General features: G+C 39.0%; 2 protein-coding genes and 2 long non-coding RNA genes across 8 annotated transcripts in view; 2 read left to right on the plus strand and 2 right to left on the minus strand.

Annotated features, from left to right (window-relative positions):
- Window positions 1-11258, plus strand: part of LOC100176345 (kinesin-like protein KIF13A) — a 33278-nt gene extending 22020 nt beyond the window's left edge. Inside the window, exons 21-37 of the mRNA XM_026837829.1 lie at window positions 71-214; window positions 524-831; window positions 1234-1371; window positions 1681-1929; window positions 2696-2828; window positions 3478-3605; window positions 3942-4060; window positions 4780-4906; window positions 5370-5425; window positions 5782-5900; window positions 6456-6563; window positions 7248-7367; window positions 7738-7848; window positions 8032-8280; window positions 8874-8915; window positions 9803-10048; window positions 10659-11258. Coding sequence (XP_026693630.1) covers window positions 71-214; window positions 524-831; window positions 1234-1371; window positions 1681-1929; window positions 2696-2828; window positions 3478-3605; window positions 3942-4060; window positions 4780-4906; window positions 5370-5425; window positions 5782-5900; window positions 6456-6563; window positions 7248-7367; window positions 7738-7848; window positions 8032-8280; window positions 8874-8915; window positions 9803-10048; window positions 10659-10748 — 2487 coding nt within the window. The 3' untranslated portion in view covers window positions 10749-11258. The remainder of the gene's footprint in view (window positions 1-70; window positions 215-523; window positions 832-1233; window positions 1372-1680; window positions 1930-2695; window positions 2829-3477; window positions 3606-3941; window positions 4061-4779; window positions 4907-5369; window positions 5426-5781; window positions 5901-6455; window positions 6564-7247; window positions 7368-7737; window positions 7849-8031; window positions 8281-8873; window positions 8916-9802; window positions 10049-10658) is intronic.
- A 66-nt stretch (window positions 11259-11324) lies between these two features.
- Window positions 11325-17012, plus strand: LOC100180224. 4 transcript variants are annotated; one of them, XM_018815019.2, is made up of 11 exons: window positions 11325-11408; window positions 11649-11826; window positions 12223-12391; window positions 12618-12799; window positions 13433-13562; window positions 13801-13889; window positions 14351-14479; window positions 14881-15001; window positions 15296-15459; window positions 16099-16206; window positions 16446-17012. In XM_018815019.2, exons 1-11 carry the CDS (start codon window positions 11350-11352, stop codon window positions 16557-16559), a joined length of 1443 nt encoding a protein of 480 aa, XP_018670564.1. In that variant the 5' UTR covers window positions 11325-11349; the 3' UTR covers window positions 16560-17012. The 4 variants fall into 4 exon arrangements, with proteins under 4 accessions (XP_018670564.1, XP_018670565.1, XP_018670566.1 ...); XM_018815020.2 differs by having other exon boundaries at window positions 12621-12799; XM_018815021.2 differs by lacking the exon at window positions 11325-11408 and adding an exon at window positions 11453-11590.
- Window positions 17013-17333: 321 nt separating this feature from the next.
- Window positions 17334-18009, minus strand: LOC104266442. Of its 2 annotated transcripts, none has more exons than XR_717558.3 (3): window positions 17849-18009; window positions 17586-17745; window positions 17334-17467 (listed from the first exon to the last, which is right to left on the minus strand). It is a non-coding gene; the product is annotated as an uncharacterized LOC104266442 (long non-coding RNA). The 2 variants fall into 2 exon arrangements; XR_003396611.1 differs by having other exon boundaries at window positions 17810-17864.
- Window positions 18010-21338: 3329 nt separating this feature from the next.
- LOC104266444 lies at window positions 21339-22219 on the minus strand. The gene is made up of 2 exons (XR_717560.2): window positions 21598-22219; window positions 21339-21479 (listed from the first exon to the last, which is right to left on the minus strand). It is a non-coding gene; the product is annotated as an uncharacterized LOC104266444 (long non-coding RNA).
- Between the last annotated feature and the right edge of the window lie 7 nt (window positions 22220-22226).

Consider the following 22226-nt stretch of genomic DNA (forward strand, 5'->3'; position numbering starts at 1 on the left):
ATTAAAATCACGATTGTAATTATTTAACAATTCGTAAAATCCTATTATGACATCACATCAACTTCAACAGAACAAATCGTTCACCCACGACGATCCATTCAACGAAACGGAACGTAGCCAACTCCTAGTTGGGGTCGCCAATGTTTTCCTCACGTGTCTACTACAGGGGAACCCACTACGTTACCCCGTTCCTATTATTAATCAGCATGGACAGGTGGGTGGTGCGATAGATATTAAATGACGATGTATTATGACATGCAAAATCCACTATAGTAGTGACTGACTAACAAAAGCTGGCAACATTAGGTCCAGCAGATTAAAGCATCGGGCAACACTGCAAGAGTGTAATAGCCAAAACACACACACACACGTTTTTTTTTCAGCTATAATGCATGGTATATATACCAAATATTATATTTATATTGCTCCAGGCCCAAAAACTTCATAACATCGATCACCTGTTAGCAGGGGAGCTCTTTTTATTCTAACATGAAAGTCTCTAATAGTTATATATCACATTCAGGTTGCAGGCAAGCTCCTTGTCGACATCCAGCGCGTCGAAGGTTTCATCCCCGATCGTATGTTGTTCGGGGGTGACGACTCTGATTCAAAATCATCTTCCGACTCTAAAAAACTTGACGGGGTGATTTCGAACTCCAGCTCCAGCAGCGGGGTGGGTTCGAGTTTGAGTACGGACCCCCCTGTGGATGGGGTGAAGGGGGAACTCCCTAGAGTGACACTAAATGATTCGGTTAATTCACGCTTGTCATCTTTATCGTCACCGGTTGAAAATAAAGAGAAAAAGAAATTGTCGCCGCAGATAACTTGCAGGTTTGTTGTCTCTATGTTTTGTGTATCCGTATTGTTACTGTACATACTAGGGTGCTATAAATTAGGTTTTTTACTGCTGTATTCTTGGGTTTGTATTGAAACGCTCGAATAGCGAATGAAAACTAAGGCGAGCACACACGTATATATAGGGCACTTAATCGCGACATAGCGACACAAATTAATAATGAATCACGCTGATTGCGGCACATTGCGCAGATCACGTGGCTACGGCATGCAAGTGCGCCTTTGTCGGGGGCGTGCCGGAGGCGTATCCACAACACTTACATAGATTAAAAACTATATAACTAATTATGACGCCATTTTGTTTGTATAAACTGGCCACAAAAACCATGTTTTATGAACCTATATTATGTCAATATAAATCAACCCCCTCCACCACAGAGTTACAATCATTGAAGCTCAAGGTCTCTCTCCCACCCTCTCCCCCTTCGTAGAATGTCAATATACATTCTTGGATTGCCCTGAGGTCACTCTGGTTCCTCCTGATCTAAGTCCTGATAAAGTTTCACCAAAACGAAGGTATTTTAAAACTAATATTAAGAAAACAATTAGTTTATGAACTATTTATTTGTTTAAGGAAAATCAAAAGGTTTTAGTATTTGTAAATTGTATAAAATATGATATCTTTGGCCGGCGCCGTGACAACCCACCCGGTGGTCACTAATGGCTTGAATAAATTGTTGGCCATACAGAATAACAATCTCGTACAATTAATGTATGTTATCTATGTCAAAATTGTCAGCAACGTATAATATCTATGTCCTAATATATGATATTTATGTCCCAATATATGATATCTATGCTCCTATAAATGATATCTATGTCAAGGTCTACGTTAAACATTCGATTCAACCACACGATGGAGTTCACGTGCAACATCACCGAGGAGCTCGTGGACCGTCTTACCTCATCGTCCTCGCTCGCTGTCGAGGTGTGGGGCCATCGGGATCGTTACCATAACAACCTCGCACGAACCCCATCCTCCCCGGGGTCATGGGGTCGCGTGGGAAGGGTCAGGGGGTCACGGAACCGGGGGTCGAGCTTGTTGTCGGATAAAAGTAAATCGCTCAAAGAAAGGTGGGTGTGATGTCATAGTGATGTCGTTGTTTCTTTGAGTGTGGTGTGAATGAAACTTATTTATCCTTGAGCACCCTAAAAGGTTTTGTAAAACAATCAAAAAAAAGTGTGTTGTTGTGTGAATAAATGAATTTCTCTGATCATTAGTTTAAGATGAACAAGCCACTACCACAGTACATTGCTACTGATTGAACTTAACATACATTATGTTCAACAACGTCAGTCCTTATAACATGGGTGTTGTGTTTCATACACCTCGTGCCCGCTTACAAGTTACCACGTATGTAACTTATTTATCCTCGCATGGCGGGGCAACGACAGTCGTTATAACACAGGTGTTCTGTTTCATACACCTTGTGCCCGCTTACAAGTTACCACGTATGTAACTTATTTATCCTCTAATAGCGGAGCAACGGCAGTCTTATAACATGGGTGTTTTGTTTCATACACCTTGTGCCTGCTTACAAGTTACCACGTATGTAACTTATTTATCCTCGCATGGCGGGGCAACAACAGTCTTATAACATGGGTGTTCTGTTTCATACACCTCGTGCCCGCTTACAAGTTACTATGTATGTAACTTATTTATCCCCGCATGGTGGGGCAACAACAGTCGTTATAACATGAGTGTTCTGTTTCATACACCTCCACTGTTGGGGTAATGGGCAAATCCTGGCCTAAATCGCTAGCGTGTCACGCTGCGGGAACCAACCCTCCCCTACATATAATAGAACCTACGACTGACAATTAAATCCTAACCCCCCAGATGGAGTGAGGTTTTGAAACGGCTACGAGTTGACGTTACAATCCAGGAGCTTGGTGACCATGGTGATTATGAAGCTGTTGATATCCTTCCTAAACCTGAGGTTGCGTGCGTCGGAACTTTCCAACTTAAACAGGTTTGTATGCAAGTATATGCTGTTGTAACCAGATGTATTTTGATTTGAAGAGATTTTCTGGCAATTTTTTGGATATTTCTTTAAAGATCATAAAAAACAAATGACAGAAGATCTTTTTATCTTAAACAGGTTTGTAGTGGTGGGCGACTCTTTCGTATGGGTGTATGTGGCTTGCTTCATGGTCACTTTGTGTTCTGTGTAAAAACTTCTTGATATAAGTATAAACAAGATTGTATGATCATAATATCTTGGGCGCCAAACCTGGGGTGGCAGGGTGGGTAGGCCTACCCTGGAATTTTCTGCATTACATTAATCAGTAAACATTACAACCAATTAAGTATTTGTTTCATAAGAGTGTTCGTCCAACTATCCCTGCCTTCCCCGAGGTTATATAAGTTTCTGTTTATTATAAAGTTTGACATTGTCACAATATCAGTATTGAAGTTACAACCAATAAGTTAGACTATTTCAAAGAAATTGTCATCGAACTATCCCTTCATTTTTTGGGAAGTAATGGGCCAAACCTGGCCTAAATTCCAGGATCTCATCTATACAGAATAAAATATATCGTTATTTATAAAGTTTGGTATTGTCACAATCTTAACAATGACATCACAATACATCCAATGACATCACAATACATCCACAGGGCCAATCACGTAGAATCCAAACATCGGTCACCCCTGTTGACGACACTGGCACCCTCCCCTTAATATGTGGGAGTGTGGCTGCAGTATACGCTGGGAGTATAACTTGCAGAGCTACTAATAGAGACAGGTAGTGTATATGCTATGTGTATGTTATATATGGTTTTAGCGCGCTTGTGTATATCTATATGCAGGCATACTGTGTATATGTGTATTTTGTGTTCGTGTCTGTATATATGCATATACCTACTGGATATATGGTTACCATTTTTAAACTAGTAAAGAAATTACCCATGTTTTTACCTGTTCTTTGGAACACAAAATGACTAATTTACCTTTCACCTGACTATGGGTAGGTCTACTTGTGTTTTCTATGGTTTTATAGAATAGTTGTGGATATTTCCAAGGTATGAACCACACACTTGCAATGCTTATACCCCACACCTTAACACTACATACCCCACAGAGGACTCGACAGTTACCAGGACCGAGATTTAACCTCGTTACGTAACGAGTGGCTAAAAGTTTCCGAAAGAAGGAAGCAACATCTGGATAAACAAATCAAGAATTTAACGAGTAAAGAAAGTAGGTTGTCTGTTCTATAACAATGTTAATTGTCTATAACAAACTACCTAAAGGTGGCTCAAACATATGTTATCATTGCTGTTTTAAAAATTGGGGCGACAATTCACTTCAAACACTACTAATGTTACTTTTAAAGGTGGCTGTACACAGTTTCGTCCGTTTTGTCTGTTACCGGAATTCGTCCGTTTTGTCTGTTTTGTCCAGATTTCGCTGCCGCATGCGGAATTCAAAAATGGGTTTGCATACGACTTCGCATGTCTGATACTGTGTACAGACACCTTCACAGTATCAAGCATTGAACGCGGTATGCTTGGGTTACAATGCAGACACTGGTTGTGCAATGTGTTATGTTAGTTGAGTGTAATACTTAAGTGTGATCTAGTATGTAGCAGTGTCTTACCTAACACAAACATCTATCTCTACCGAGCATTGAACCTCGTTTCTTTGGGTTACAATGTAGGCACCTAACCACTCAGCCAATTAAACCCGTATAACAAAACTTTTGCTTTGACAATTACAGTATATTTTTTAAATCTGAGCAATCACCTATTCAACTTTGCCATTTAACTAACACTAACTTACTTACTTAACTATTTAATTACATTATTTTATTTTTATCTTTCAAATATAATACCGAATATCAGATTATTAAAACAACTGAAAAAGGAAATTTTTAAATAATGACTTAACAATCACTTTAACGATATTTATCGTTGCAGATAAAACGGAGTTGGAACGAGAAAGAGAAAACAATTTATTTGATCAATGGGTGACGTTAACGGAAGAAAGAAACGCAATACTAGCCCCCACCCCAAGTTCGGGGGTTCCCGGGGCCCCAGCTGCATGGTGGGTGATGGGGGTTGGTTTGGGGGGTTTGGTTGGTGTTATATTGGGGTTTGGTGGTTAGATGGGGTTGGAGGTAAAAAAAGGGTTTCCTTTATTGGGTGGTGAAAATTTTAAGACAGTTGTAGTTGTATGTGTTCTTTGCCAAACACTTAGACATAAAAAACAATCACCAACAAAGTTACAAACTGGTAACTTGCACGAGGCGTATGAAACAGAACACCCTTGTTATAACGGCTGTTTTTTTCCCGACTGTTGTTTTTTCACGCATAGATAAATAAGTAACATACATGGTAACTTGTAAGCGGACACGAGATGTATGGAACACAACAATCTAATGTGCAATTCTTGTTTATTTTTGAAATAATGAATTGTTTAGTGATTTGCCAATATACAGTGTTGCTTACATTCCCTTAAACTTACATTTTTACAAAATAGTTAATAATATTAACATTCCACCACGCAGGGTCCCACCACCATCTGTGGAGATGCACGTTCCTGTTATTTTCCTGGATCTCGACTGTAAGTATTTCTTGTGTATGTAAATAGGTCTAATTAATGAGCTAACTTTATCTTGTATTTCACCATATTTTACCCGCTTACCTTGTTTCAATTAATCAGCAAACTTTATTCTTGAACATTCTATACCTGTACTGGTGTATGTGCGGACACACAAACAAAAAAATAACATAGACACTTTTGGTCCTCTGGTATAAAAATGTTAATTTGTTTTAAGTTTTACCTTCACGTTAAAGCAGAGTAAAACAAATATTATTATAAATTATTTTACCTTTTATGGTTATAAATACAGAATACATTACATTCACAACTTAACCCCATGGCTACAATAAACCCTCTAACCCCTAATTTCACCCCAGCTGACCCAGTAGACTGCGAAGACATCATCCGTGCCCCAGCTGGTCTGGACAGCGAGTTACCGCAGGAAATACCGGGAACGTTCGTACAACTTCCCTTCGTGAGGGCTCCACAGTCCGATGTAGGTGGTTTCACTTATTATATGTTTAATGTGATCTGTTCAAATATTTAGATTAACTACAAAATATATATATATGATGTCCGGCCATGCTAAACAAACTCTCAAGAAATTTATACCTGTCTGACTGTCGGTTGAGTAACATTGACGTAATCCTTGCATACATTTTGAAAACTACCTGACGCTAACAACTTATTATATGTTTAATGTGATCTGTTCAAATATTTAGAATAAATACAAAATATATATATATTAAGTGCTTTATACAATAACTCTCGATCTCATTTTTATTCTCCATAAAAGAGAATTTGTACATTTTCTGAAGAAAAAATGCACAAAATACTCATATTTTCTTCTGTAAGGATGATGTCAAGGGCATGCGTTGTAACATGAAATTTATTCGAGAGTTGATATTTTCCAATATAATAATATAATGGGTAACGTCTGTTGCCTCTTGTTTTGATACCACAGCTACCCCTACCCTAGAAAGCCCATACAGCTGTAATGCATTATCCCATAATCATATATGACATTATAATACTTATTATTACATCACAGTACCGTGGCCACGTATCAGCGATCACATCATGGGATTCATCCATGCACGACTCGATATTCCTTAATAGAGTGACACCTAGTGGTGAACGAGTCTACATCATTGTTAAAGTAAGATTTCTGTGTTTGTTCGTGTTGACTTCTGTTTTACTTTATTCTGTTGTTTTGATTGGTCAGTGTGTTTGTTACAACATCACATACAGGTTGACTTCATCAGGCGCACAAGCTTTTCTATTTCTATTTTATTTTTTGTGGGTAAGGTCCTTGTCAAGGAACTGGGATTTAGGCCAGACTTAGCCCATTACCCCAGCACCCGGGGAGTCTATTTTTAAGTCGCTCATGCGACCGGTGGTCCATTTCAGGCTCCATAGACAACACAGTCCCCAACTCTATCCGTGACACGCACCAACTTTTACCAAAACAACTGATTTACGCTATGCTATCAGATATAATGTTACTTCTGCTACCAGGCATAGTATATATAATATATTAGTGGCTTATCTGGTATGAAAACGTAGTGTATTTCCAACGTTCCGTCTGCCGGCGAGGCTTCATCAGTAAATGAAACGCAACTGTAACAAGGAAGCGAAAAGCTAATATTTCATACCATATTGCCAGGTTCGACTGTGGTGGATTATGGTAGAAATTAATTGAACAAAATACTGATAGTTTAACAAAAAAGGGGGTGCAAGTTTTGTTGGGGTTTTATTTGGGGGGGGCTTAAAAGAGTTTAAGGACCCCTGGTTTAGCATATTGTTTAATTATGATTGCATCATAATCAATATTATGACTCAGGTTCATTTACGGCTGAGTCATCCCGTTGAAATGGACCTCGTTCTAAGGAAGCGGCTCTGTGTCGCCATCTACCGACAGAAAGGTTTCACGGCTTCGATCATGCGAAAAATGCAAGGCAGGGTGAGTTGGCACAGTTGTGGGGTGTTGTGACTGGGCAGTGAGCATAAGGTGTATAAATACACCATGTTTTAAAAATGCCGGGAAGGCAGGGGTAGTTACTAGTTCCTATAAGGGGGTGTAATGTTTACTGATTAAATTCACAGGTTTTGCAGGGTAGGGAAGTCCACCGTCGGATTTTTATATGAGTAATTTCTGATATGAATATACCATATATAAGTCTTACCATTACTACAAGAAGACACCCATGTTTGTATGTATACACCATGTGTGTCTCTTGCCCACTGTCAATTAATAATATTACCATATGTGTCTTACCATGTAAATACACCATGTATACCACACCAAAACTAACAGCCACTTATATAAGCAGCCGCTCCTTACATCTGGTGTGGTATACGAGATAGCATCCAACATCCCACCTCCCACATCTGATGGGGAAGACCACGATACAATGGCTGTAATTGCTGCAAGTGGCGCAAAGGTGAGTTCCCAGGGTGGGCCTTGAACCCGGTACATATCTCCACGACTCCCGTTGTTAATTGTTCAAAACACGATCAGGATATTTTGATATTATGTGCTAAAGGTGTCCCATATTTTCCCACCCTACTGCATTCCGTATAAATAATAAACACTCTGTTTACCCCAACAACCCCATCTTACCCAGCTTGCCCCCGAAGAAGTTGAAATGGAATCGAACTCAGACGAAGACGATGGAAACGACTTTGAGAAATACGTGATGCGAGCGACACGCTCCGTGGATAATATTCTCTCGCTCGATCGGATTCGACAGGAGGTTGCCATCCGCGAAACAATGGACTCTTCGTTGCCCCCTAGTGGGAGTAACGCAGATGTGGTTTCAATTATTTCGAAGAGAAATCGCTCGAAAGCTACTTCAGTATATTCAAGTCACGTGGTAAGTGGTGTGGGGGTGTACAACATGCTTGAATGTGCTTTATTAAAGACCTAACACTTATCAATGAATGAATCAATGTAACTTGCGTGGTGGGGCCTGCGTGGGGGGGGTAAAAATAGTCGTTATAACACGGGTGTTCTGTTTCAAACACCCTGTGCCTGCTTACGAGTTACCACGTATTTAACTTATTTATACTCACATGGCGGGGCAATAATAGTCGTTATAACATGAGTGTTCTGTTTCATACACCTTGTGCCAGCTTACAAGTTACTACGAATGTAACTTTAATAGGCAATTATTTTTTGGGAAAGTAAATGGTAGCACCCGGAGTCTTCTTTTCATTCTAGATTTCAAAGTGTGCCTTTCGCCCCATATTTCATATAAAACAGAAAATTTATCTTTATTAACTTATACTTACATTACTAAGACTTGGTACCTAATACAACTAGTGTTGAATATTTTATTCAAACAATATATTTTCACAGACTGCTACCATAGACAATGTAATAATGACTTTTTGATTTATCTGGAATAAAAATAATGATAATCAAAATTTTATTCGTATTATTTTACATAAATTATTTTTTCCGCAGACTAGTGTCCGGAGATCCCCTGATGTAGGAAAAGATATGAAGGTAGGCGACCTGAGGTAACCCCAACTAACCCCGTGTCGCATGATGCTTGACCTCTAGTAACCTGGAAGGTCGTAACCTCAAGTAACCCCTTGGCGAAGAGAGTGACCTACAATAACCTTGCATGAATATTTGCACACAATGTTTCTGACCTTTGGTAACCCTGCATGGTGACCTCTAGTAACCCCCACACAGCAATTGAACACAAGTGAATATAGTGCAATCTAATTTCCTGAAAGGAATCATATGTTATAAGCATAGGCGCCAAACCTGGGGTGGCAGGGTGGGCAGACTTACCCTAGAATTTTTGCACTGCATTAATCAGTAAACTTTACAAGTTAAAACCAAAGTTAGATTTGTTTCACATGTTTGTGTGTCTTTCTGCACTGAATTAATCGGTAAACATTGGAATCACATTTGTTTTTAAAGGAATGCACGTCTGACTACCCCTGCCTCCCGTGTGTTTTAAAAAGTTTGTTGCCTATGATGTAATAATGGGGTCTATGACGTGTTTGCATCAACAATCACTATGTTGATGCTCCTATGCATATTCAGTGTTGCCTTTCGATTTTATTCTTTCCAATTACAATGATGCGCGTTAGAAAATTATTTTTAAGCGTTGTAAAAATCAAATTTTACTTTTTATCGAAATATTGTTTCATGCCAAACTGTCGAGCTGTTTTCGCACTAATGAAGCTTAATTAATCAAATGTTTAATTAGTTAGTTAATTAATTAATTGGCTGCTTGTTCTTCCACTTTGCTTTCAAAATAAATTTCATCAAATGTTGAACGAAAAAAATGCTTTTTATAAAATTTCTATTGAAGCTTATTTTTTCATTTTTAGTTGAAAAATTATTTTATAAGATTTTTGTGCTGTAACATCTTACAGCTAGGTGTTGCTCATGAGTGGTTGCGAAAGATTAGCGACACCTTGCGGTCGAATATTCGCGAACAACATATGACGTCAGCACCTGGTTTGTTACGTCATTCATTCAGTTCTGGTGACGTCACAGAATGTCAATCAGAAATCGTCGCTGTAACGAAATCGCGACGAAAGCTTTCTTCGAGTTCAGAGTTCAAATCGCTAGAGCGAACTTCGGGTGTGACGCATCCACTGACGTCAACACCGAAAAAAGTAAAGGCAATTATTTGTTACTTAGTTCTAATGTAACAGACAACCATTAGGTTTAATATGTTATAAAGTGCATTGGCACAACAAATAAAGTGCATTGGCGCAACAAATAAAGGGGGTAATCAAAAAATATTTATTTTTTAATTAATTTTTTGGGGGTTTAAAGAGGGGGGTCGCGACACTCTAAACCCCCTCTGGCTGCGCCACTGCCTATGTGTAAGTACTACAACGAGGCACGCCAAGGCCGCTAAGAGATAGACCAGAGTTGCCTCATTACCCTAACTGCCACGGTGCTACAACCTATTAGTGACCACTAAGTTAGAGCAATTACCACTAAGTGTCTTGCCCAAGGTCACAAACCCGGTGTCCTCCTGTTACGATGCTGAAGTTGGTTAGAGAACCGAGGCTTCCTATAAGCGTTTCTGTGTCCTTGGGAAACACACTTAACGAAAACTGCTCCAACTCAGTCGTCACTTATGGGTTGTCCAAATTGTCAGCCAGACATAAAAATCAATCACCCACTAAGTGCATACGTGGTAGCGCATAACCCAACACGAGGTGTATATAAAAACTTAATTAAAACAAATAAATAATTTGAATAATCTTTTAACAGGCTGATGATGTAAGGCCAATGACTCCAACCATACACGTGACAAAACCAGTGGACCACGACGACGCGTTACTAAGCAACAATCGGTGTTAATTAATTAATCAGCGCTTCAATGAATGAATGTAACTTATTTAACCTCGCTTGGCGGGGCAACGGTGGTCGTTTACACGGGTGTTCTGTTTCATACACCTCGTGCCCGCTTACGAATTACCATATATAGTACTGCGGATAAGATCAAAGAACACTATACAACAGTGTGTTCTTTGATAAGTTGTATAGTGTTCTTTGATAAGATGGGACACCTTTAGCACATAATATCCAAATATTCTGATCGTGTTTTAAACAATTAACAACGGTCCATGGGAGTCGTGAGAAAACGGCTTTATAATTCTTTGAATGTTCTTTGTTTACTACTAAATGGGACGAGAAAATAGAGTGAAATGGTGTCCCATTTTATCCCACCCTACTATATCTAAGGTTTTTGTTTCGCAAACTACGAGTTCGAAGCAAACGCGCTAACCACTTTGCCACGGCGCCCGGCGCCCGGCGCCCGGCGCTTTACCAATTATAATACTTGCGTTGCAAAATAAATTCGATTCCGCTTACAACGCCAGCTGAAAAAGCGCTGCTTTGATACTGTTACGTAACAATAGAGCGCGCGCGGGTAATAATAGGTATTGTTGTGAATTGTCGAATGTTTTCCATTGTTTGCTGGTTGTGCTGGTGGAAGGTGGTTTATGAATCACAGTACAGGTTTGTTACGTCACAGTATAGTTTGTTACGTCACAATTTAATCAGCTTGAACTTGATAGAAGTTTATATTTGTGCTGGTAGACAATATCTTTGTTTGTTTATTTTACTGATTATAACATTGTTAAGATGAGCTTGAAGAGTAGCAGACCTACATCCGCTCGTGGGCGCGCGAGATTCGGCAGGTATTTAAAGTAACAAGGTTCAAATACGGGGTTTTCCCCTTTATTTTATTAATTTAAGGCCAAATGACGTCACCGTACCAAAAAACATCGGGGAAGCACCGGAGGAGAGAATGAAAATCGTCAAATTTTTTTCAACGGAGATTCCTGAAGAATCGGAAGACGAAGGGAGATCCCCTTCACCGGGAATGAAGAAGGCAACACGAAAGCCCAAAACACGAAAATCAAGAAAAATAGCGGTAGGAGTTTCTACAGTTGGTCAAATGGAGCTTATTTATCCTCGCATGGCGGGGTATCAACAGTCGTTATAACACGGGTGTTCTGTTTCATACACCTCAGGCCTGCTTACGAGTTACCACGTATATGTTTGCACCGTAACTAAAAGATACCGGGTTCCATGCTTAATACTGAGATGCGTATGTGTTTGGCCAAGACACTTAGTGGTAATGGCTTCATCCCATCAGTGGTAACTATTTGTCTAAATTGTCAGCCATAAAAACAATCACCCACAAAGTAACATACGTGGTATCTCGTAAACAAGCATAACGTATATAAAACAGAACACCCGTCAACGAAAAAAGACAGCCATCCCGCCACGCAAGAATAATTAAGCTATTGATTCATCCATTCAACAGCCGCCCCTCCCCCCACGCCAACCAACCACGCCCACCATCACTAAACATCGACCAATTGTCTCGGTCAAAGTTCAACCTGATTATTTCACCCCGAGATCGCGGACACCGAAGCAGGACCGATTGCCGAAGAAAAGAATTGTTGCTAAGAATGAGGATTGTGACGTAACAGGTGATTTGATTGTACTTACGAATATACAGCGAAAAATAGATATAATTGTGTTGGGTAAAATGGATTTCGTTAGCCACATAAGATCCCATATTTCCTAATGTTTAGTTTATTACAAAAGTAATTGTAAATTACTCCCGGTAAATTACTTAAAGTCCCGACATACATTTTAGAAAACAATTCGATTCAATGAATAATTTTTTTCTTTCGATTTTTATGGAATGACCAGCAGATGACGTAGGGGACCGTTACAAAGAATACGACCTTGACTCTTGGGTTCCACCTAGCGACCCACCAATTTTACCGATGAGTTTGATATCCGAACAACATCAAGATAACATTAATATACCGTGGTACCCACCAGAGGAACGGTTTAGGTTTGGGGAGATTTATGAGGCTAATATCATGCATGTAAGTACAACGGTGAAGAGTGGGCAAGTGAATAAGTATGATGTGCTAGCCGTCTACATTAAGTTTAAGTATAGTATGGTGGGGGGAGATGGGACATCTTTTTAACCCATTTTCTTTTTTCATTTGGTAGTAAACAAAACAAAAAACATTCAAATAATTATAAAACGTATCCTCGCGACTCCCATAGACCATTGTTAATTGTTTAAAACACGATCAGGATATTTGAATATTATGTACTAAAGGTGTCTCTTTTTACCCCACAGTACTATACATAACAACATTTTTGAAGAGATGAATCCAGTATTATGCATGTAAGAACAAGGTTGTAGAGTGGGTAAATGAAATGTGGTAACTCGTATGCATTCAGTTTAAGGTTTGTGACTAATTTGTTGAAAAGTAACAACCCACAAAGTTTTAGACGTGGTAACTTTTAAAGGGGTGTACGAAACAGAACACCCGTGTTATGACGAATGTTGTTGCCCCGCCGTGCGAAGATAAATAAGTTAAACTGTTTCATACATCTTATGCGAGTTACCACGTATTTAACTTCGTGGCTGTTTTTTACTTTCTCAACAACTCACGAGTTACCCCATATAAGTTAATAACTAATAAATGACATCACAAAACCCATAGTTGATCCACAAATACCTTGAAGTCGACACTTATCATCGCGTGGTTTATGTTGGACCGGAAAAGGGTTCTCTAGCGCCGTTAGTGGAAGATCATTTCTGTCTCACCAAACCTATTTTATCCGTTTTCCCTGGTAAGTTAGCATTGACGTGATTAATGAATGTAACTTATTTATCCTCACATGGCGGGCCATCGACATTCGTTATGACACGGTTGTTCTGTTTCATACACCTCGTGCCCACTTACGAGTTACCATTTATGTAACATTATGGGTGGTAGCCGCATCAAGCCTTGAATCCGTGATACAAACACTCCGTAAATATGTTTCTCAACATTAAACGACTTTGTCAATATGACTTTATTTCCCCTAGGTAAAGTCGATTACCGCGACATTGAGGAAAACCATCGTCTACTCGCGTTTAAAATATCGCACGTGGGCGCTGAAGAGTTCTTCGCACAGGTAAAAAGGAAATCAACAGCAAAACTACAGCCGTTATAACATTCTTAAGATAAAAAAATAAAAAAGCATTGGTTAAAAGGTTTTGGCTGCTAAAGCGTATAAGAAGCAACTAATAGTGGGTTGCAAATATTTAATTAAATCAGCTTAACTGTTTATTATCATATCGAGGTTTTAACTAACTTGATTTTCGCTATCGTATTCAGAAAGCTAAATAAAAAACTACCCTATGTTTTGTAAAGGGCAGAATAGACCGTTTAGATATATTCATAAAGTAGGGTGTTGTAAGATGGAACAGCGTTAGCAACTTAAATCCTATTTTGATCCGTATTTGTTTTAAACAATTAACAACGGTCTATGGAAGTCGTGAGAATGCGGTTTTATAATTCTGTAAATACTTTTTTCCACCAAATAGGACAGGAAAAAAAAATTAAAATCATTTTACCCCAATACTATAATTCCAGGCCACCAAAGACCACGCCTACGACCACGCCCCCTTTGACCGCGTCATAATACATGACTCAGCACAACACTTCACTGACCCCCAGTTGACCTTTACCCACGTCATGAAAGTTCTTCATAAATACGGGAAGGTACGTCATGTATTACGTAATGTTGGGTATATGTGTGTATAGTACTGTGGGGTAAGATGGATACCGTTACCATATAACATTCCGTATTTCCCAAACATGTTTTTAACAATTAACAAAGCTCTTTTAGAGCCATAATGATACGGTTATAAATGTGAAAATATTCTTCGCTTACTACCTCATGGGACAATAAAAGAGAATGAAAACATGGACCATCTTACCCCTATTATCATTTTAACCCATTCTCCATCACAGATATTAATCATGCACCGTTTTCTATAATGGGTAAAATTGCAACTTAGTTATCCTCGCGTTGTGGGGAAACGACAGACCATATAACATTGGTTATAACACGGGCGAAGCCTCTACCAACAAACTATTGTTTAACCCATTCTCCATCACAGATTCTAATCATCCATCGTCCAGGTAGTTTAAATACATTGCCTTACTTTCAACAAGCGAAGGAGAGAATATGCGACGGGGAAGTCCCTTATATGAGATTCATATCTGCGCTGCAAAAAATCGGTTTAAATTTTTTATACTGTTGGGTTATGAACGAATAAATGTAACTTATTTATCCTTGGCTTACGTGGTGGGACAACGATCGCCGTCTCGTGACCGCTTACCAGCTACCACGTATGTAACTCTGTGGGTGATGTTTTATTTTTATTTTTTTAACTCGCAAGGAAGCACGAGGTGTATGAAACAGAACATCTATGTTATAACGAGCCGCGTAAGGTTAACTTGCCGCGCCGCGTAAGGTTTAATAAGTTAAATTCACATACACACACAATTTACCATCATACATTTATGACGTAGGTGCTGACGTAGAATGGGACATTGTTCACGTGCCAATCGTAATGGACACGGCGAAATGGTTGTCAATGTTAAAAGACAAACACCCGCCGCAAATGGAGATAATGAGTCATTATGAGATCACATGCGGGATTCGGGAGTTGTCGGAAGGCCCGTTTAAGTATTTGGTGAGATTCTGGTTATAGATTGGTTATAGTAGGGTGGGGTAAGAAGAGACATTCAGCACATAATATTCAAATATTCTGATCGTGTTTTAAACAATTAACAACGGTCTATGGAAGTCGCGAGGATACGGTTTTATAATTCTTTAAATGTTCTTTGTTTACTAGCAAATGGGATGAGAAAATAGAATGAAAAAAAATGTCCCGAACAGTTCGTCGCCATGGCTTTGTGACACAGTAGTCATAGCCAGTAATTAGTGCGTTTATAGTTGTTGACCAGAGGGTAAGGGTTCGAGGCTTGAGATTGGTATTATTGTGGCAGAATGTGTCCTTGCAGAAGACAATTAACAGCAAACGCCGGTGATCTTGGTTTGACGAAACGACAGTTCTCTAGTTTTTTTGTTAAAATCACGTCCTACTTCTAAACGTCTAACACTAAATAGCGATGGCGGAAACTACTCACAAAAATGATTTTTTCTATATTTGACTGTTTACCGTTGTTTCACTACATTCATGCCCAAGTTAAATACAAATTGTGTAAAATTTGTTTTTACCCCGCCCTTTTCCGGCTTTAACTAAGAACAATTGTTTGACAAAACGAATCTAATGACCACTGACGTGCCCAATAAGATGCTTGTTTTGCAGCAAGGCAACAAAATGGAGTTAGAAGATCGACTGATGTTCATTACGGCTTCTCATCCTACAATGGATTGTTCATATCCAGCTGTGCAAAGGGTGGGAGGGGCGAGTAAGGTTCGTATTTAGAGTATAGTATATGCTCTAATCGGCTTTTTAACGAAGTCTATAAGTATGGAACACTCCTGTTATAACGACTGTCGTTGCCCCGCCAGAATGCAAGGTTATATAAGTTACATACGTGGTAACTCGTAAGCTGGCACGAGGTGTATGAAATGGAACACTCGTGTTATAACGACTGTCGTCGAGTTACCGCGTCTATTACTTTACTTTACATAGAACATCTTTACCAACAGGTTCCGTACTCTGGGCTTGGCGATGTGAAATACTGTCTTCCGCTTACAGAAGAAATCCAACAATTCCTTCCCAAGTCTAAAACTTCCCAATATAAAATGAAGAGCATATTTTAGTAGTTTGAAATTTTGTTGGTGTGAATGTTGCGAGGTGGTATAGTAGGGTGGGGAAAGGCGGGACACGTTCGGCACATAACATCCAAATATCTTGATCGTGTTTTAAACAATTAACAACGGTCTATGGGAGTCGTGAGGATGCGTTTTATAATTCTTTGTATGTTCTTTGTTAACTACCAAATGAGACCAGAAAATAGAATAAAAAGGTGTCCCATCTCCCCCCATCCTACTATACGTTTACACCAAAGTAAAAAGTTAAATAGGTGATGAAATTTGTTCTCAAACATTGGTCAGTAGACGCCATCTTTGCTCCCAAATTTGCTGACGGTAACTGCGTTTACATTAATGTTTTGAATGCTTATATGTTCTTTGTTTGAAATTACTTCATATACATTGGCGCTTTTGATAAGCAGACATATATTTTAATATACCAGCCACCTCGTTTATGACTAATCAAACCGCTCAGTTGGTTAGGGGTTAATGCGACTTGATGGGTAAAGTGCTTGGACGCGCGCCTTATAGAAATACGTTGTCACCAAAACGTAATTTGATCGTTAAAAATGAAGGACAGGCTGCGTATAAGTTTGTATTTTAAAAATACGAGCACTGGGTTTTAGGAGTACGATTGTAACGGCAATGGGACATTGGTTAAATTACTCGAGTCGTATAACCAAACGGTGCAAAGTTCGAATCTCGTTATTACCCTTGTTGCGGTCGTGGAATTCCTCAGGCAATTAAACGTAACTTCAACGCAGTCATAAGTAATCAAACATGTTTAACTTGTGTTGGTTTATTGAAGCAAGCAGATTACGTTTTACACGTCGGGTGAACTAGTAATTACACCAACTGTCCACCACTTTATTCAAGAAAGCGATCGACTGCTTCCTGCATGTCTGCCAATTCATCGGCTGTAAACAGAAACACCTAAGTTATATATGACCAGCAAATTGTATATTAAAAAGATACGTACTTCGTCTAAGTGGCATTGTCAGTATTTTATTTTAATAGAAATCGAACTTAATTTACCTTTCGGTGCTTGATTCCAATTCCATCTACGGCGGTTATTCACCGTGGGTGCTCGACGGCGGGAATGATGTGGTGCCCACCGCGGGTCGGTGGTGGCTTCGATTTCGGTGAGGACGAGGAGTCCGATGACAAGCAAGAGGAGAAGCGCTGACTTATTCATCTGCAGAAACAAATATTGGTCGCAATACAAACGTAAGATAATTTAACCATTACAAAGTATTCACATTACAAAAGTAAAACCTTGGAACAAACCAACCACGCACATCGTTGCTTTCTGTACAATGAACCAACTTGGTCTAAGTGCGCGTATGTTAAACGTTTTATAATTTCCGAACAATCCGCTTAGAATATGTCTATCGATTTTTCCATCACGTTTTCTCAGTTTTCTTATCGCAATCGTTTTCAGTCTAGACTCCAGCCAAAGGGAACGTGATGAATGCATTATATTATACTACATTGTTTTGTAACATTGAATGAATGAATTAATGATTGAATGAATAAATGAATGGATGGGTGGATGAATGGATGGATGGATGGATGGATGGATGGATGGATGGATGGATGGATGGATGGATGGATGGATGGATGGATAGATGGATGATTGAATGAATGGATGGATGGATGGATGGATGGATGGATGAATGAATAAATGATTGAATGAATGAATGAACGTATGAATGTATGAATGTATGAATGTATGAATGAATAATTGAATGAATGAATGAATGAATGAATGTATGAATGAATAATTGAATGAATGAATGAATGAATGAATGAATGAATGTATGAATGTATGAATGAATAATTGAATGAATAAATGAATGAATGAATGAATAAATGATTGAATGAATGAATGAATGAATTAATGATTGAATGAATGAATGAATTAATGATTGAATGAATGAATGAATGAATTAATGATTGAATGAATGAATGAATTAATGATTGAATGAATGAAATAATGAATAAAACGAATATGTTACTTTGTGGATGATTAAAATATTTGGTTTAATTTTAAAGTAAAACGTCCTTGCATGTAACAAGCTTTGAATCATGATCGTACATCATAGAGTTTATTAAGTTGGCGTAATGTCACTATACAACACTCCCGCTAAACCAAAGCTTGCCCAGTTCGTCCACCATTTTATTCAATAAAGTAATCAGCCAGTTCTTGCATTTTCGCCAATTCTTCAGCTGTATACGGAAGCACAAGGTATATATGATTGCCGACAAAAAGATACAGCTTGGGTCATGAGCCAACTCTGGTGTAATCCCATGGCGTGCCTCGCTATATAAGCGCTTGTATATGGAATAGAACACGCTATGGTTTTGGGTAATAAGGCAACGCTTGCTAAATATCTAAGTCGCTGTCGTGCCGAAATGCATAAATCTCAAAGAAACAAATCATTGGATTTTTGTTTGTTAAGTATTTTATAGCACTTGATTTAACCGCAAACTTTATATTGTAGTAATGTTCGCAAATCTGACTCTGATCTGGAGCTCGTAGGGTTGAACGATTCTTGTGTAAAGAAATACAGTAACGTTCTGGTGCTACGAAAATGTGATTATGACAAAAATCAAGTCCAACCAGTTGTATATTAAAACAGATATATACTTTGCCTAAACTGCCATCGTCAGTTCCTGTTTCAAAAAGAAGTCGAACTTAATTTACCTTTCGGTGCTTGATTCCATCCCCATCTGCGGCGAGGAGTAGCTGGGGGTGTTCGACGGCGGGTCGCAGGCGTTCGATTCTCCCATAGGTCGGGTGATGGATAAGAGGGAATGGTGGCTTCGGTTTTGGTGAGGACGAGGAGTCCGGTGACAAGCAAGAGGAGAAGCGCTGACTTATTCATCTACAGAAACAAATGCACAAGTAAGAAATAATTTCAAGTAAAATAAACCACAACTAAACATTTTTTATCTCTTTGGATACAGTAGCAAAGATCAGGTTAGTTAAAACAACGAAGAGAACGGAATTAACAGCAAAACGACCAAACGTCCAAATACACAAGTATTACAAACCAACCACGCACATAGATGCTTTCTGAACAATGAACCAACCTGTTATAGACGTACGTATATTAACGTTCTATGATTTCCGAACAATCTTCTAAGAAATGTTTCTGTCATTCTCTTCTTGGTTTTCGATCGTGTTTTCTCTGTTTCTATATCGCAATCGTTTCCAGTATAGACTCCAGCAAAAAGCAACGTGATGAATGAATGTATGATAGGGTGGGAAAGATGGGAAACCTTAAGCACGTAATATCTAAATATCATAATCGTGTGGAGACGGAAAGATTTAATGAAAAGGTGTCCCATCTTCCCCTACCCTTCGATAATATCTCTTTGGGCAAAACACTTAATCGCAGTTGTTTCTATATACCCCATGATCAGTAATCAAACATGTTTAACTTGTGTTGGTTTATTGAAACAAGCAGATTACGTTTTAAACGTCGGGTGAACTAGTAATAACAGTAGGCACCAACTGTCCACCACTTTATTCAAGAAAGCGATCGACTGCTTCCTGCATGTCTGCCAATTCATCGGCCGTAAACAGAAACACCTAAGTTATATATGACCAGCAAATTGTATAATAAAAAGATACGTACTTCGTCTAAGTGGCATTGTCAGTATTTTATTTTAATAGAAATCGAACTTAATTTACCTTTCGGTGCTTGATTCCAATTCCATCTACGGCGGTTATTCACCGTGGGTGCTCGACGGCGGGAATGATGTGGTGCCCACCGCGGGTCGGTGGTGGCTTCGATTTCGGTGAGGACGAGGAGTCCGATGACAAGCAAGAGGAGAAACGCTGACTTATTCATCTGCAGAAACAAATATTGGTCGTAATACAAACGTAAGATAGGATAACCATTACAAAGAAGTATTCACATTACAAAAGTAAAACCTTGAAACAAACCAACCACGCACATCGTTGCTTTCTGTACAATGAACCAACTTGGTCTAAGTGAGCGTATGTTAAACGTTTTATAATTTCCGAACAATCCGCTTAGAATATGTCTATCGATTTTTCCATCACGTTTTCTCAGTTTTCTTATCGCAATCGTTTTCAGTCTAGACTCCAGCCAAAGGGAACGTGATGAATGCATTATATTATACTTCATTGTTTTGTAACATTGAATTAATGAATGAATGAATGAAAAATTGAATGAATAAATGAATGAATGAATGTATGGATGGATGGATGGATGGATGGATGGTTGGATGAATAAATGAATGAATGAATGAATGAATGAATGAATGAATGAATGAATGTATGGATGGATGGATGAATGAATGAATGAATGAATGAACGAATGAATGAATGAATGAATGAATGAATTAATGATTGAATGAATGAAATAATGAATAAAACGAATATGTTACTTTGTGGATGATTAAAATATTTTGTTTAATTTTAAAGTAAAACGTCCTTGCATGTCACAAGCTTTGAATCATGATCGTACATCATAGAGTTTATTAAATTGGCGTAATGTTACTATACAACACTCCCGCTAAACCAAAGCTTGCCCAGTTCGAGGCTCGACGCTGCTATCATTAATGGTGTGTATAGTTTGGTGGAGGGAGACAGGACACCTTTAGCACATAATATCTAAATATCGTAATCGTGTGGGGACGGAAACATTTAATGAAAAGATGTCCCATCTTCCCCTACCCTTCTATAATATCTCTTTGGGCAAAACACTTAACCGCAGTTGTTTCTATATACCCCATGATCAGTAATCAAACATGTTTAACTTGTGTTGGTTTATTGAAACAAGCAGATTACGTTTTACACGTCGGGTGAACTAGTAATAACAGTAGGCACCAACTGTCCACCACTTTATTGAAGAAAGCGATCGACTGCTTCCTGCATGTCTGCCAATTCATCGGCTGTAAACAGAAACACCTAAGTTATATATGACCAGCAAATTGTATAATAAAAAGATTCGTACTTCGTCTAAGTGGCATTGTCAGTATTTTATTTTAATAGAAATCGAACTTAATTTACCTTTCGGTGCTTGATTCCAATTCCATCTACGGCGGTTATTCACCAGTGGGGCTCGACGGCGGGAATGAACCCAATGGGGCCCCATGCTCTCCGGGACGCTGGCGGCTTCGATTTCGGTGAGGACGAGGAGTCCGATGACGAGCAAGAGGAGAAGCGCTGACTTATTCATCTGCAGAAACAAATATTGGTCGCAATACAAACGTAAAGCCCAATGCACACTGCCGTCGTTATCGCGTCGTTAACGCCTTCTGATCCGACGCCGACAGGTCGTTACGTATGCTAATGCAGACTGCGTCAGAGCATACGTGGAGAAGTGAAATTTCGAGACTCTACCGACGCGAGAAGTGCTTCGTACGACGGGCCGATCGAGTAGAATTCAATCCTACTCGATCGGTGTCGTATCGCACGTCGTAATGAAATAATTTCAGCTGGAAGCTGCACGTGTTTATCAGAAGTGCTGAGCAGAGTAGTATTTTATTCTAGAATTATTTTTTTATACTGCGAGACACCAATGGCATAATATAATTCGTATACAAGTGTAAAATTGAGCGTGAGAAGCTGTTTTTTAGTACAACAAGAAATGACTGTTGAACAGTGATATCAATCATGCTCCAACAAACAACAAAAGT

This window comes from Ciona intestinalis, unplaced genomic scaffold (assembly GCF_000224145.3).
Source record: "Ciona intestinalis unplaced genomic scaffold, KH HT000025.2, whole genome shotgun sequence".
Classification (NCBI taxonomy): domain Eukaryota; kingdom Metazoa; phylum Chordata; class Ascidiacea; order Phlebobranchia; family Cionidae; genus Ciona; species Ciona intestinalis.

Bases quoted from the DNA above. Each gene is read 5' to 3' on its own strand.
- LOC100180224 (XM_018815019.2), top strand. From the start codon at position 11,350: ATGTTTTCCATTGTTTGCTGGTTGTGCTGGTGGAAGGTGGTTTATGAA. The intron at 15,002-15,295 runs GTTTAAATTTTT...TTTATGACGTAG, and splicing joins ATCTGCGCTGCAAAAAATCG to GTGCTGACGTAGAATGGGAC. The intron at 15,460-16,098 runs GTGAGATTCTGG...CTTGTTTTGCAG, and splicing joins AAGGCCCGTTTAAGTATTTG to CAAGGCAACAAAATGGAGTT.